Genomic DNA, 16,804 nt, shown 5'->3' on the forward strand with positions numbered 1-16,804 from the left:
GTAGAGTGCAAGCTGAGACTCCGGCAGGACTAACTATAACAGCATAACTAAAAGGAAGAGCCAGAAGGAAAGACAAACATGAGGGCTTCCTGAGATGTAAAGCAAACAATCACCTCACCGTCAGCAAACCTGAGTGATCAATGAAAGTGAGGAAGACAGCATCCAAACATACCAGTTCACCATAATACTCTACATCCATGAGTCCCCCAGATCTGCTTCTTTACCTATGACAAATCTATTTATAAAAATGTTTGGCTAAATAAATAGGTTTTGACTTAAACACTGAGACTGTGTCTGAGTCTCGAACACTATTTGGAAGACTATTCCATAATTTTGGGGCTTTGTAAGAAAAAGCTCTGCCCCCAGCTGTATTTTTCATAATACGTGGTACTGACAAGCAGCCTGCATCCTTTGATCGAAGTAGGCGTGGCGGATCGTAAGACACTAGCAGTTCCCTCAGGTACTGCGGCGCGAGACCATTTAATGCTTTATATGTCAAGAGTAGTATTTTAAAATCAATGCGAAATTTCACAGGGAGCCAATGCAGTGAAGATAAGATAGGGGTGATGTGCTCATATCTTCTGGTTCTAGTAAGGACTCTCGCTGCTGCATTCTGGACTAGCTGAATCTTATTTATGCATCTAGCTGAACAACCAGACAGTAAGGCATTACAATAGTCCAACCTAGAGGTGATAAAAGCATGAACTAGTTTTTCTGCATCGTTTAGCGACAATAAATTTCTTATCCTGGCAATATTTCTGAGGTGAAAGAATGCTATCCTGGTAATATTATCTACATGAGCTTCAAATGAAAGGCTGTAATCAATAATCACACCAAGGTCTTTCACTGTTGCAATTGATGGAACAGGAAGGCGTCTAAAGTTACGGTGTGATCTAAAATTTTACTCCTAGCTGTATGCGGTCCTATGACTAGAACTTCTGTCTTATCCGGATTAAGCAGAAAGAAGTTAATTAGCATCCAATTTCTTATGTCCTGCACACATTGCTCAATTTTAGTAAGCTGTTTTTTCTCATCAGGTTTTGCTGAGACATATAACTGTGTATCGTCAGCATAACAATGAAAAGTAATACCATGCTTACGGATTATGTTGCCCGGAGGAAGCATGTAAAGGGAAAAAAGCAGTGGACCTAAAACTGAACCTTGCGGAACGCCAAACTCCACTAGAGAACATGCAGAATAATCATCATTTAAGTCTACATACTGATAAAGATGGGTCAGATAGGATCTGAGCCAGGAGAGGGCTGTACCCTTAATTCCTACTACATTTTCTAATCTGTGAAGAAGAATAGCGTGATCAATGGTGTCAAAAGCTGCACTGAGGTCGAGTAATACAAGCATAGTTACACAACCCTGATTAGAGGCCAATAGGATGTCATTTACTACTTTAACGAGTGCTGTCTCTGTACTGTGATGAGGCCTAAATCCTCACTGATACAGTTCATGTATGCCATTTCTATGTAGATATGAGCATAGCTGCTCCGCTACTATCTTTTCCTGAATCTAGAGATAAAGGGGAGGTTTGATATTGTCCTGTAACTGGACAGCTGACAGGGGTCGAGGTCAGGTTTCTTAATTATTGGTTTGATAACTGCTAATTTAAAAGATTTTGGAACATAACCAGTGCAAAATATGGCTTCCCGCATGATGGAGCTTTAGTTGGCATCTGCAGATGACACGGCGGATTGTGTTTACTGACACTGGTTTCTGGAAGTATTCCTGGGCCTATTTAGTAATGTCAATGACACAATCATGCCGATAAGTAATGCAGTGTTGTGCCAAAGACCACGGGCATCCAACAAAGGGCTTCGGCCTTGTCCCTTACGCACAGAGATTTCTCCAGTTTCTCTGAATCTTTTGATGATGTTATGCACTGTAAAAGATAAGATTTGCTGGAACGTTTTAAGTAAAGTTTTCCACAGTCTTTTTATGCACTCTCGCACAGATTGGAGACGGTCTGCCCATCTTTACTTGTGAAAAGCTCTGCATTGTAGCTTATCATGTTCCAGGCCTGGAACATGATAAGCATGTACATGAACATAACAGCATGTAATGGCCAGTTCCAGGGAATACGATGTACCTGTATATTGAATATATCAACTCGGTTTAGTTTAGCAGAATGCGTTTCAGCTATTGGACTGTAATTACTTACATTGTACTCACACTCCAGGGGAGAAATGTCTTGACCTGTCCTGTAGGAAAAAAAATAAGCCCCATTTATAGGTGTACGTCCAGTTCTTCTGGAAAAGTTGTACAGCTTTAAGCTTACTCAACTTTTTTTTTTTTAATTGCTGGCCAAACAAAATATTTCACATTGCTGTTTAGTTGACATAGGCTTCATGGCTGTATGTCTATTCCCTTTGGAATTCAGTGTTCAGAGCACAGACCTGACCAAACATCACTCCCAAATCTGCTGCATAGTCACTTAGGCCCTTAAGAACTACAATATACTACAATATTAATAGCTTATTTAAAAAAAAAAAAATTAACTTGCACTTAACCTTTGAAAAGAATCCTGACAGAGTAGTGTTTTTGTCAGTGTGTGTACGTTAAGGCAAGAAGAGAGGAGGAGGTTGTAGGATGACTTTCCAGCACACACACACACACACACACACACACACACACACTAACGGAAGCAGTGCTTTCTGACAGCGAGAGATTCTGGATCTTTAACAAGGGATCTCTCTAATGACACTTGCTTTTGCTGTACATGCACAATGTTATAATAAATAGTACACACGCATGGATGTTGACTATACACGTGGCACGTGACAAAAATGTACAACATTTGTCTTATGGGAGTTTTTATAGTGTGCAGAGCAGAAAAATGTATAACGGCCAAGACCTACCTTAATATACAGAAATCTACCTCAATTTTGATTTAAGACAGACATGAAAAATTGTCCATTTAATTGCTGTTTATATGCTGGAAAACACTTCAGTTGTAGCTTGATAAATATATAATCGTTAACGTTTACTCTCTAAATATGCTACAAAAAAAACAGTCATGCCTTACTATTAACTGTCACAGAATCAAAAATAAAAACTATATATAAAAAAAGCTATTTCCTGCCCATTTACCTTAAGCGAAAGCTTACCTGAAAACTACTGCTACGGTGGGAAATTGATGTCTTTTCCTCTCATGACTTGCAAGTATGGGGACTAATACAGTAACAGTTATTAACTACAGTTTTGTTTCAGAGAACATAGGGAAATTTAGCCAAACTCACCAGAGAGTATCAAACAGTCTCACTACAGTGGCATGGAAACCCCACCTCCAACTAGTATTTTGTTGAGCTACAGAGACGCACCAGCTGCTAGCTGAGACATTTGGTGAGCTGGGAAAATTACGCACTATTCATCAGAAGGTGCACTGATGTTCATCATATGTTATAAATATGAGGTTGACGTGCCACTCTGAAGGCGACATCAGTCCTTATTTACAGAAGATGCCAGGAAATGCACATACGATGAATATCTTGAGAAATTGATAGTTCAAAACCTCCTGGAAAAACGGTTTCTATAGTCTTGGCTCATTTAGGCAGAAACCTTTAATTGTGCATTTTTGTTATTTATATGTATAAAAAAGTGTTGGTGGTAATAGGATTTTACTGAACATACTGCACTTGGCCCAGGAATGAAGAGTCATTAGTTAGGGATTTGTGAAATAGGATTTGCAACTGGAATGTTTCAGAAAGCAGAAACTGCTTTGTTTACAAAAAAACGGAAATAAAACGCAATGCTTTCATTCCAGATTAGTCTTTTAACGTTTCCTAAGTTTCAGTGGGAATTTACCTACATTTTGTATTAAATATAATCCAACAAAATGTGCAATGAGCAGAAATACATTTACTCAAAGAGCAGGAAAAGCCGCAATATAGTTTTTGTACAAAGTCTGTAATAACATTATGAAATCAAAATTGGTTATCTGTTATGAGCACCTTCATCAATTTTATAAACCTAAATTCAATTATACAGGATTGGTCCTATGATGATCCCTTTCCACTGATGTACAGGGTAGTGGACAGCAGAGTCACTGTACCTTATTTAGCAAGCCTAATAATTAAAAATGTAAATTAAATGTGAACTTGAGAAACATTTGCATAAAATTACATAAAATTGTGTAATTTTTATAAACATATAAAAACATGAAAACATATAATGTTTGTGTAGTATTATTTTTCTTAGCAGATTGTGTTTTTCTATTTTTGTGACTTTTTATGACCAGTTCATGCAAAACTTCACGTAATCCCAAAGGGGTTCACATACTTTTTCTTGCGACTGTAAAATGTTTCACTTCGTGTATGGGTAAGAAGTGTAATACAAAGAAGTGTGTTTTTATAGGTATAGAATTAACAACAGGAGTGAACATATATATTAAGTACTGAAAAATAAGCTTTTCACATTTTAACTAGTAAGCTGTGACTTATAGCACTAGTGGGTTTGGCTTATTAAGTGACAAATTAACCTGTGGCCAGAGTCTTGATAGTAAAATAAATATTTCTTTATACCCAAATCTGTACCATTATATGCACCATTTCTACATATTTCAAAATATGAAATTCAAAAATGGGGGAGGGTCTGTCAACAGCATTGGCGCTGACACTAAGGAATATGAACAATATAGAAGGCAAATATTATATGGGAGTAATGTCTGCATATGTGTATCGGAATGCTTGAAATTATTAAAACCATGAAATAGGTCATAAAGGGGTGCTATGCAATGCATGAGATTGGATGGATGTAAAAGGCTAAAGGACTGAGGAGCTTTGGGTGGACCTTAATCTACTGCTAGAAAGGGAAATCAGCTGTATGAAGTACAATAGTAGTGAGGAAAGTAGCACCTGAACGACACAAATTTCTTATTTCATCATGGAAGGACTGAATTTTTCTTTGGTAAGTTAGCTAAAAGATTTAAATGTTGTTAGGAATTATATGATGTTAATTAATGTACTGTACTACTACTATGTACTACTGTACATACTACTATGTTTTTAGTATGTTAAATTCAGATTGTTTGTCCAAGTTAACAATGATGTTTACTACTACAGATAACCACTCGACCTGAATTGTTTGAATATGAAGGAATCTTTCTAACCCATTACTTTACTGATAACTGGGAAAATGTTCAAAAGTTCCAGGCCAGACCAGATGACATCCTCATTGCTACTTATCCCAAAGCAGGTATTCTGTTTATCGTAAACCAACTTGACCAAGAATAATCATATCAGTATTTTAAAATAATAATTATGTTAGTGGGGCAGGAAAATATATATTTGATCAGTTTATTTATTTGATTATCAACTGGACAATGTGTGTTTGATCAACTATGTAAAGGGGATAATTTTCTGTGTAATATAAAGTTAATAGGGGCAGGGTGCATTGTGTGAACTGTGTGTGTGTGTTTTGTTTGAAAAAATAAATCATGGTGTAACACCTGTGCCACCGCGGTCTCAGGGAGGAAGATCGGGTTCCCCGGACTACTAAGCCGTAGCTTTGTCTCCCCCTGGTGTGTCTGTCTGTAGGTGTCCCGTTATTAGTTCTAAATTAGTGTCACCTGTGTTTCCCTTATGTGCTCCCCTATTTAACCCAGTCGACCCCGTAGCTTCCTGTCCGTCCACCGTTCTGTGTGAGAGAATCTGTTTGTGTTTTCATACGTCATGACCAAGAGTACTTTACGTGTTCCCCAGGAGTGAACCGACCACGAAGTCGCGGGTCAAAACCCCACACCCTTGTATCCTGGGAGGATAAGAATATTTTGATTTATGTTCACAAAGACCTTTTGTTTCAGCTAGTAATAATTTAATAAAACACTCTTGGTTACTGCACCTGCGCTTGTGTCCGACCCCTTTGTACCAGCATCATGACAGATGGACGGACCCGTCCGGACGCAGCAGGTGTCCCCCTGCCAGAGGACAAAACCTCCACTCTACAATATCTGAGGCTTCAGCAACGGGAGATAGACGGCCTGGCGCGAGCAGTGAGCGATCTAGCACACTGCGTCAAACAGCTCGCCATCCCAGGTACAGCGACATCTTCACTCCCACGCTCCATGCCCACACCACCTCGCTCTGCTCCCCCGGAGAGATATGCAGGTAATCCCGAGGGTTGCAAGCAGTTCATCCTGGCCTGTGAGCTATACCTCTCCGAGTATCCGGACATGACGGAGCAGCAAAAGGTGCGCTTCGTCATTCAACAGCTCACAGGTCCAGCCATGGACTGGGCGGCCGCGATCTGGAGCACAGGCGGGGGACTCACGTCCCACTATGGACGCTTCATGGAGGCAATGACGGCCATCTTTGACCACCCAGACCAAGGACGATCGGGAGAACAACGGCTGATGAAACTGCGGCAAGGTAACCTCCCAGTAGCCGAGTACGCCATAAAATTTCGAGTGATGGCAGCAGAGAGTGGCTGGTGCGAAAAGAGCCTCCTTGCCAGGTTTCGAGATGGCTTGCAGCCGGACATACAACTAGAACTCGCGTGCAGGGACACCGGCCTTTCGCTAGATGAAACAATTAACCTGGCAATTAAATTGGATCAGCACATTCGCAACCAGCGTCCACGTTTTCCAGCCCGCACGGCACCGAAACGACATGGTGATCCATTAAAAAAGCCGCCTCCCGACACCAATGATCTGGGGGAACCAGACCCTATGGACGTGAGTACTTCCCGCCTCTCGACCAACGAACGGAGGAGAAGACAAGAGTCGGGGTTATGTCTGTACTGTGGGGGGAAAAATCACCAAGTGAAGAACTGCCACCTGTTAAAAGTAACAACACTCACACCACCTCGCACACATCATCCGTTTTGTTTAAATGCGCAAGTGTTTTATAATAATCGTGTTGTGTCTGTCTTTCCCTTAATAGATTCCGGGGCGGCTGGTAACTTCATTTCATCTGCTCTAATTTCCTCGCTGCGAGCTCCCGTGTCGAAGCTTCCGTGCCCGATATCTATTAAAGCTCTGGATGGTCGTGATTTGGAACAATCGCCTGTTAAATTATTATCAGCGCCACTACGGTTAACCTTTCCCGATCACTCCGAGGAGTTAAAATTTTTCATTCTACCCCGGTCGGATCATTCCGTCGTGCTAGGTCTCCCTTGGCTTAGCGCCCATAATCCCAATTTTGATTGGGCTAACTCGCGCATCACCTCTTGGTCCCCTAGATGCACAGAATTATGCAAACCACCGGCATTAACGGTCCAAACCACAACCATTGAAAGTCCGCAGGCCCAGATCAGCATTAAGGTACCATCCGAGTATGCGCGATTTAAAGATGTGTTTAGTGTTAGAGCAGCCGCAAGACTTCCCCCCCATCGTCCGTGGGACTGCGCGATCGAGCTCATGCCGGGGAAAGCACCTCCTTGCTCGCGTGTTTATCCATTGTCAGTGGCAGAAACCAGGGCAATGGAGGAATACGTGAGCGAGGCACTCCGGCAGGGGCTCATCAGCAGGTCCACGTCTCCGGCTTCGGCAGGTTTTTTTTTCATAGAGAAAAAAGGGGGGGGCTTAAGACCCTGTATTGATTACCGTGGGCTCAATGCAGTAACAATAAAATATAAGCACCCACTACCATTGGTACCGGCCGCAATCGACCAACTCCGAGGCGCCTCCATCTTTACCAAACTCGACCTCCGCAGCGCATATAACCTCGTTCGTGTGCGTAAAGGCGATGAATGAAAGACTGTGTTTAGCACTACATCTGGGCATTACCAATATAACGTGATGGCATATGGACTGGTAAACGCACCTGCGGTGTTTCAGGGGTTCATGAATGACGTGTTTCGGGATATGTTTAACCGTTTTGTCATAATATACCTGGATGACATCCTGGTATATTCACGGTCATATGCAGAACACGTCCGGCATGTAACAGCCGTCCTTCATCGTCTGCGCAAACACGGGCTCTATGTGAAGGCGGAGAAATGCGAATTCCACAAGAGGGAGGTGGCATTCCTCGGCTATCGCATAGGACCACTGGGGGTTGAGATGGAGCCGACCAAGGTGAAGGCGGTGCAACAATGGCCGGAACCTACGTCAGTTAGGGCGCTACAGAGATTTTTGGGGTTTGCCAATTTTTATCGGCGGTTCATCCGAGGCTTCAGTACGTTGGCAGCACCACTCACATCACTATTGAAAGGGAAACCGAAACGCCTTCGTGAGTTCTCTACAGAAGCACGAAAAGCGTTTCACCGTCTCAAAACAGCTTTTACCACTGCGCCTATATTAAAACTACCGGACCCAGAGAAGCCTTTTGTAGTAGAGGTCGATGCGTCAGAGGTAGGCATAGGAGCAGTGCTGTCACAACGCCAAGGCCACCCCGAGAAACTCCACCCTTGCGCTTTCTTTTCTAGGAAACTAACACCTGCCGAACGAAATTATGATATCGGTAATAGAGAGCTGCTAGCAGTAAAAGCGGCGTTAGAGGAGTGGCGTCACTGGCTGGAGGGAGCTAAACACTCATTCACAGTGCTCACTGATCATCGCAATCTAGAGTACCTACAACAGGCAAAAAGACTGAACTCGAGACAAGCCCGCTGGGCACTGTTTTTCACGCGTTTTCAATTTATAATTACATATCGCCCCGGCTCGAAAAATATAAAAGCGGATGCGCTCTCCCGCTATTATCCGGCGCCGGATCCCATAGTTAATCCGGAGACGATTTTACCATCGTCACTCGTATTGACACCGACCATGTGGGACATCGAATCGGAGATAGCTCAGTGGGCACGGTCCCACCCCGTGCCTAGGAGCTGTCCTCCGGATCGAACCTACGTGCCGGAGTCACTCCGCGAACGAGTGACGATTAAAGCTCATTCGAGCTTAGCATCTGGACACCCCGGCGTTGTACGCACCTACAAACGACTGGAACCAAAGTTCTGGTGGCCAAAAATGCGGGAAACAGTGAAAACAGTAGTTCAGTCTTGTGCTATTTGTGCAACTTCTAAGAGCCCACGTTGCCTACCAGTTGGTAAATTAATGCCCCTACCAGTACCGAACAGACCGTGGTCCCACATAGCGGTGGACTTTGTTACGGAACTGCCGGTATCAAAAGGGAACACAACGATTTTGGTGATTGTAGATCGCTTCTCTAAGGGATGTAGATTCGTCCCATTTAGCTCTCTTCCGTCAGCCCTCCGGGTAGCACAAACCCTATTCGAAACAGTGTTTCGTTGCTATGGCATCCCGGAAGATATTATTTCCGATCGTGGTCCTCAATTTATCGCGAGGGTCTGGAAGGCTTTCTTCCAGAAATTGGGGACCACAGTTAGCCTAACGTCGGGCTATCACCCCGAGTCGAATGGTCAGGCAGAGCGGACTGTCCAAGAACTCGGGAGATATCTTAGAGCATACTGTAGCAGTCGACAACACGAATGGGCAGACTGCTTAATCTGGGCGGAATATGCGCAGAATTCACTATGCCACTCCGCTACCGGCCTAACGCCGTTTCAGTGTGTGTTAGGTTATCAGCCCCCGCTATGTCCCTGGGATGCCACTCCCACCGAAGTACCCGTGGTGGATCAGTGGTTTACAAAAGCGGAGAAAGTATGGGAGAATGCACACACCAAGATCTCCCAAGCAGTGCAGCGATTCAAAAAATATGCCGATAGACGACGAGGGGAAAGTCATCCGCTCCAGGTAGGCGATCGGGTATGGCTCTCGACACGGGACCTTCACCTAAACCTTCCATGTAAAAAACTCTCCCCCCGTTACATAGGTCCATTTCCGATTTTAGCACAAATTAATCAAGTGTCATATAAATTGAAACTTCCTGCACATCTCCGCATTAACCCTGTGTTTCATGTTTCACTTCTCAGGCCGGTGGTCCGGGGCCCACTAGATGAAGGAACAGCGGAACCTCCGCTCCCTGGGGCCGTGGAAATAGAGGGCGCCCCCGCGTTCCGAGTCAGAGAACTATTGGACTCACGGAGGAGAGCAGGCTCCCTTCAATATCTGGTAGAATGGGAGGGTTACGGCCCGGAGGAACGGAGCTGGGTTCCGGCCCGAGACATCCTGAGCCGAGAACTCATTCAGGAATTCCACAGGACACGGCCGGATCGCCCGGCACCGCGACCACCGGGCCGCCCCGCCCGCCGGCAATCCCATCAGTCAGGCGGGTCCTCGCTCCCTCCGGCAACGCGAAGAGGGCGCCCACGCCTCCCTCGGGAAGCCGGTACTGGAGGGGGGGGTACTGTAACACCTGTGCCACCGCGGTCTCAGGGAGGAAGATCGGGTTCCCCGGACTACTAAGCCGTAGCTTTGTCTCCCCCTGGTGTGTCTGTCTGTAGGTGTCCCGTTATTAGTTCTAAATTAGTGTCACCTGTGTTTCCCTTATGTGCTCCCCTATTTAACCCAGTCGACCCCGTAGCTTCCTGTCCGTCCACCGTTCTGTGTGAGAGAATCTGTTTGTGTTTTCATACGTCATGACCAAGAGTACTTTACGTGTTCCCCAGGAGTGAACCGACCACGAAGTCGCGGGTCAAAACCCCACACCCTTGTATCCTGGGAGGATAAGAATATTTTGATTTATGTTCACAAAGACCTTTTGTTTCAGCTAGTAATAATTAAATAAAACACTCTTGGTTACTGCACCTGCGCTTGTGTCCGACCCCTTTGTACCAGCATCATGACACATGGTCTATTTTATTGGTCGAAGTACAGGCACACAGGTACATCCATCCATAATCACAATGACAGGAAATAGATAAGAATCAAAATAAAGAATTATAACAAAAAAAATATATAACAAAAGTTGGACGTAATGGGAACAGTAACATAATAAGATTTTTTTTACATTTCTCCTAACTTTGTCCTATTGTAGGCAAACTCATAAAGGGCTATATTGTATATAAAATGGGTAATCATCTCAGGGAATAAATCATCGTCGGGGTAAAAACAAAAGTAAAGAAACAAAACTCAGGCACTTAATAAAACAAAAGCACAAGGCGAATGAATAAGAAATGCTAGCAGTGTTCACAGTACTTTTGTATGTGTATAAGCTGAGCAAGAATTTGACACGTCTACAGTGACGGTAAACGTTTAACTCAAGTTGGTGACAATTTTTTATTTTCTCTTCAATTTGTTTCCACCAGGCACAACTTGGATTTCATACATCTTGGACCTACTTTATTTTGGCGGTGCAGAACCAGAACGTCAGACCTCAGTACCTATCTACATGCGAGTGCCTTTCCTGGAGTCGAATTTCCACAAGATACCTACAGGTCTGTAACCATGCTTAGTCAGTACAACACACATGTGCTTGATACAGCTATCAGTAACTTATTCCTTATCTTTAAAATGATATGTAATGTGCTATACCTTCATGTTACAATGTCATTCTAATGATGTTACTCTGGTTTGTACAGGGGTTGATCTAGCAAATAATTTACCAACCACCCCAAGACTCATCAAAACTCATCTACCTGTTCAACTGGTGCCCAAGTCCTTCTGGGAACAGAACTGCAAGGTATAGAATTTTTGTTGTGGTCATTGTATAAACAGTAATTGTATAATATTTTTTATTCTGCAAACATTAAGTCTATGTGCTTTAATACAAATACAAAACGGAATCAAATAATCAATGCGATAGAGGTCGGAACATCTCTGCATATACTGTAGTTTACATCTTGTCAGTGTCAATGTGTGTTTCTGCAGGTTGTCTATGTGGCTCGTAATGCCAAAGACAATGCTGTGTCGTATTTCCACTTTGAGCGCATGAATCAATCACAACCTACACCAGGCGACTGGAACGATTATATACAGAAGTTCATGGATGGAAAGAGTAAGTAACACTCAAACAAGCTTACTGGGAGATAGGCTTAGTCACAAAATCATGAATTTATTTGCTAAAAATATTTGAGTTAATGCTTTTTTGAAAGCAAACATGCTATCTTTACATCATTTTTATATCATTGTACTTAATATGTAGCAATTTACTCACTCACTCACTTATCTTCTATACCGCTTTATCCTGTATTTAGGTTTGCGGGGGGCCTGGAGACTATTCCAGGAGATGGTGCCAATCCATTGCAGGGTACACACACTCATACACGAATTCACACACTGCGGGTAATTTGGAATTAGCCTTATCTTAAAGTCTTTGGACTGTGGGAGGAACAAGTTACCCGTGTTTGTTAATATAAAATAAATAGCTTCTAAAAAGCAGTTAAGTGATTAATGCTATCTCAAAGAAGGACCTCAAAGACTAAGAGTTAGGTTCAGAGGTGGTAAAAGTATACAACTTCGATACTATATAAATAGAACTGTACAAAACCTGTGACATCACCCATAGGTTTTCTGCAGAGCAGTTCTGAAGATTAAATATATCGCTCTTGTCGTCACCACCTGGCTGGTAACTCCACCTAAACCCCTAAATGGGATGTCAGGCAAAACAAATAGAGCCTTTTACCGAATTTATTTACCACCCACAAGCAAAAGCGATACAAAGCAGACAGCTAGCGGTTTGACACCTGGAGTGCAGCTATCACTCAAATCAGCCCCCCCCCCAATATGCATAACGTCTGCTTAATATATTTGTACTGTAACTGATAAGTTAAATATAAAAAAAAAATCATAAAAAGGGACTCTTGCTCGAGACCAAAACTGATTTTGTATCAGGCTGTAAACATGTTTATTTCTGTCTTTTTTGTAAAGTTCATGTACTTAAGTATATGCTTAGAATTTTTGATATATTTTTTTTCTTGTCATAAGTCCCTAAACAGAATGAAACAACAATTTACCTATAATTTACACTGTATAGTATTAGTTATCTTGCATTGATTTAAAGTATACAGAAGGAAGCATGTAAGTTAGCTGGAAATCCTACAACATTTTATATACTGTATGGGACTTTCAAGGCTTTTAAAGTGCCCTGAAATAAGTCCTCAGCCTTTTTTGGGGGAGACGACTGTATATTCAGGTCAGAGCTGGTAATAAATTTCCAATATTTTTCATATTTTTTTCTTCCCAAATTTATGAACTTGATGTTTTAAAGTAAAATGATTGGATGTCAAACCAAGCCTATTCAATTATATGTAGCTTATAGACAATAGCTTCAAGAAGGAGAGACCTTCATGACTAGGAATGAAAATCTAAATACAAATGTCAAATTGTAAAATGTATTTTTTTTTTCTTGGAACGAAATTAAGTAACAGTGCATGTACTGTATGTAGTATGGTGTCAAAAATGCCCTGAAATAAATACACCAAAATGATCAGAACAATGAAATAAAATTACAGTGAAACCTCGGATTGTGAGTAACGCGGTTTGCGAGTGTTCCGCAAGACGAGAAAAAATTTTTTAATAAATTTTGATTGAAAAACGAACAAGTCTTGGTTTACGAGCACCGAGTATCATGTTCTCATGCATGCTCTTCTTGTTTCAACGCAGAGGCTCTCGTAATCCAAAGGTTTTTTTTCTCTCTTGCGCTGCAGTAATCATCTCCCCTGCTGGGTCTTAGTGCGAGTCTCTCACTAATATAATCAACATCCGTGTACGCGTATACTATATGTATACTATAACACTGTGACCATGTGTGTGCACATAAAACAATATTTTGTGTTTGTATGCGTGTGTGTACAGTACGCATGTACTGTTAATTATAACACACGTGTGTGCGCGTGTAAAGCAAAAGAAAGTCTCATTAGAAAGGGTAAAGATCCCTTTTCTCTGTGTGTGTCAGTCTGCAGTTTGTATCTGTGTGCACGCGCATCATTAGACACCGTGCCCCTTCACACACACACCCCTCCTTTCGCATTCACACACACACACACAAACACAAACACCTACCCCCTTCTCCTCTTACCTTCACACACACATATACACACACACACTTTGCTCTACTCTAAAGTGCAGGTTAATTAGGGTTTTTTTTGTTTTTTTGCTTTACAGCAGTGATTCCGAGAGAATCACTGCGCTCATTTTATTAGCATTTTATTAGAGTTTTTAGCGATGTTTCTTGTTAATTTTACCGATAAAATAGTCTTTCTGTTAATGTGTGTGTGTGTGTGTGTAAAACTCAAATAAGAGAGGAGGAAGTTTTACTGTGTAAGACGAGAAGAAGGAGGGGGGAGGGTCTGATTCCTTCGCTTCTCTTACTTTAGCTTCACACACATACACAAACACACACATACACAAACACACACACATAGTGCCTGCGCACATAAACAGAAACACTTATCTGTCGGGATTTATTTGTACTTTTTTTATAGGTAAAGTGCAGGTTAATTTTTTTTTTACTTTATATTTTGTATTAATTCATTATTTTTATGTATTTATTTTGGCTGTGGAATGAATAATTTGAGTTTCCATTATTTCTTTGGTGGAAAATTTCGCTTTGATTTATGAGCGTCTTGAAATGTGACCCTATTATGCTTGTAATCCAAGGCTCTACTGTACGTACCTGTAGGCAAGGCTCATTTTGAGGGGGGATGCATCCCCCCCTGTTAAAAAAAAAACATCCCCTCTGTAAAACCACCATCCCCTTACCACCCTCATTTGAATTAATAATGCTGTGTATTATGTTATATTTGTCATGAAAATGTTATATTACAACTCTAATGTATAATCATTTTCGAACCAACTAATTAATCAATCAGAATTAAATATTGTAACGCACTGCTCAAAGGCAAGTTTGCATCATTTTCACGCTGTTCGCAATGACTAAGAGAACAGTTCATGCACAGCTTTTGACATACAGTATTTAAAAAAGAAGACAAATCCTCTCAGTAGAGATGCAGTAAAAATAAGCGTTCAGTTCAACATTGAGTTTTATAAATGAAAAGTTTGTTTATCCATTTCATTCTTTTTATTTGAACATAGAGGTGTTTGGATCTTGGTATGATCATGTGCATGGTTTCTGGGAGAAGAAGCAGACATACTTTAATCTACACTACATGTTCTTTGAGGATATGGTTGAGGTAGGGTAGTCCTGCATGTCCTTTAGCAATGCACTTTAGAGAGATGTCTTAAAATCATGATATAAACTATTTTTAATGCTATCTGTTATGGATAAATGCTTGTAATTTTCGAACGCAGCTCACATTAACTTGGGTCCAGAATTTGAGCTTCGATCATCCTTAATTGTTTTTCTCTTGTCTAGAACACTGATCATGAACTGGAGCGTCTCTCCTCTTTTCTCAACTTATCTACATCAAAAGAAGAGAGAGAGAAGGTTCTAAACAATGTCCACTTTGATGCAATGAGGCAAAACAAGATGACCAACTACTCCACGATTCCAAACATGATTTTTTCAATCTCACCATTTATGCGCAAAGGTTAACATGCTTTTAATGACTATGAGCCATTAACACTGCTATTTATTTTTAGGTTTGTCCCAGCTAAATTGTCTAGGTTTCTATCAGACTGAGGTTTTAATTTAGAATGATTTTATTAGAATGTCTTGTCAATCTGTCTTGTCTCAGCTAGTCAGTTAATTAGATTTCTTAAAAAGTTGGTTAGTTTTTGTTAAATTATGTTGTTAATTTATGTTGTATGTAGCACCTTCTGGAGAACCGGTTTTTCGTTTTATTGTGTACTGAACTGTATAGATGCAGGACAATATAATATAATATTCTACTGTATAAAAGTACATTTTTGTACGTTTATAGCAAAACAGTTCTGATGTTACTAAACTGTATAGATGCAGGACAATATAATATAATATTCTACTGTATAAAAGTACATTTTTGTAGGTTTATAGCAAAATAGTTCTGATGTCACTAAAATTAAATAATAATACTAAATTAATTCTTTTTAAATTTCCTGCAGGTAAAGTCGGTGACTGGAAGAATCACTTCACTGTGGCCCAGAATGAACAGTTTGATAAACACTACAAAGTGAAGATGAAGAACACAACTTTGAAATTTCGAACAGAGATTTCTTGAGACTTTAGAATTCTTAATTAAATGTATACGTTTTATTCACTGATAAGGCATCAAGGAGTAACAACATGTCTAATTATGGTATTTTATGTGAGGAATTGTTTCTTTAGGGAGGAGTTTTGCTCGTCAGATGTATGAGCTTTACAAGATTCATGACATTACTACCTGCACTGGCAAAATGCTGTACTATAATAGGAATAAGACACTGTGGGACATCCTGCTGTAGGAAAATACTGTAATTCATTTTGATTTATCAAGACTTAATATTGGCTGCATCCCAGCACCTCATCATTGATCATTTTTTTCTATAACATGCTCCATAATGTTTTATCCTTAACTTGATTTACAAAACAACACTGTTTTCTACAATGTCTTCATTTGAAATCCCCATAGAGCATTTTTGTAGCGCCTTTTTTTTGTAATAAAAATTATCATATTAAAAGGAAGTTACAGTTATATAACAGCATCTGTCTAGAGATATTTTGACTGCATACATATGATCCATATGTATACAGTCAAAATATCTCTAGACAGATGCTGTTATATAACTGTGGATGTGTTGCTATAAATTACTTAACAGAGGGATTGATTTTATTTGTTGTTAATTCTTTGAAATCATGGAGGGGTCTACAATTTTTAGCATATTTGCATTTCCACTGTGAGAGACAGAATCTAAAAAAAAAAAATCCGGGAAATCACATTGTATGATTTTTTTTTAACAATTTATTTGTGAATTACTGTGTCAAATAACAGTTATAATAAGATTCTAAATTAGTAGCACCTGTTTGAGGTCGTTAGCTGTCATAAAGACACCTGTGCACCTCAAAATTAGCCAAAGTCTAAGTAGATACATGGTGTATCACTGATGCTAAGAATGGTGAAGAATCAGCCCAGAACTACACGG

General features: G+C 40.8%; 1 protein-coding gene across 1 annotated transcript; it reads left to right on the forward strand.

The window, feature by feature from the left end:
• Positions 1–4,890: 4,890 nt before the first annotated feature.
• Positions 4,891–15,903, forward strand: LOC128530123 (cytosolic sulfotransferase 3-like). Its single transcript, XM_053503854.1, has 8 exons — positions 4,891–4,914; positions 5,070–5,202; positions 11,113–11,241; positions 11,386–11,486; positions 11,675–11,801; positions 14,840–14,937; positions 15,120–15,294; positions 15,788–15,903. The coding sequence occupies exons 1-8, from the start codon at positions 4,891–4,893 to the stop codon at positions 15,901–15,903; spliced, it is 903 nt and encodes a 300-aa protein (XP_053359829.1).
• Positions 15,904–16,804: the final 901 nt, after the last annotated feature.

This window comes from Clarias gariepinus, chromosome 9 (assembly GCF_024256425.1).
Source record: "Clarias gariepinus isolate MV-2021 ecotype Netherlands chromosome 9, CGAR_prim_01v2, whole genome shotgun sequence".
NCBI lineage: Eukaryota > Metazoa > Chordata > Actinopteri > Siluriformes > Clariidae > Clarias > Clarias gariepinus.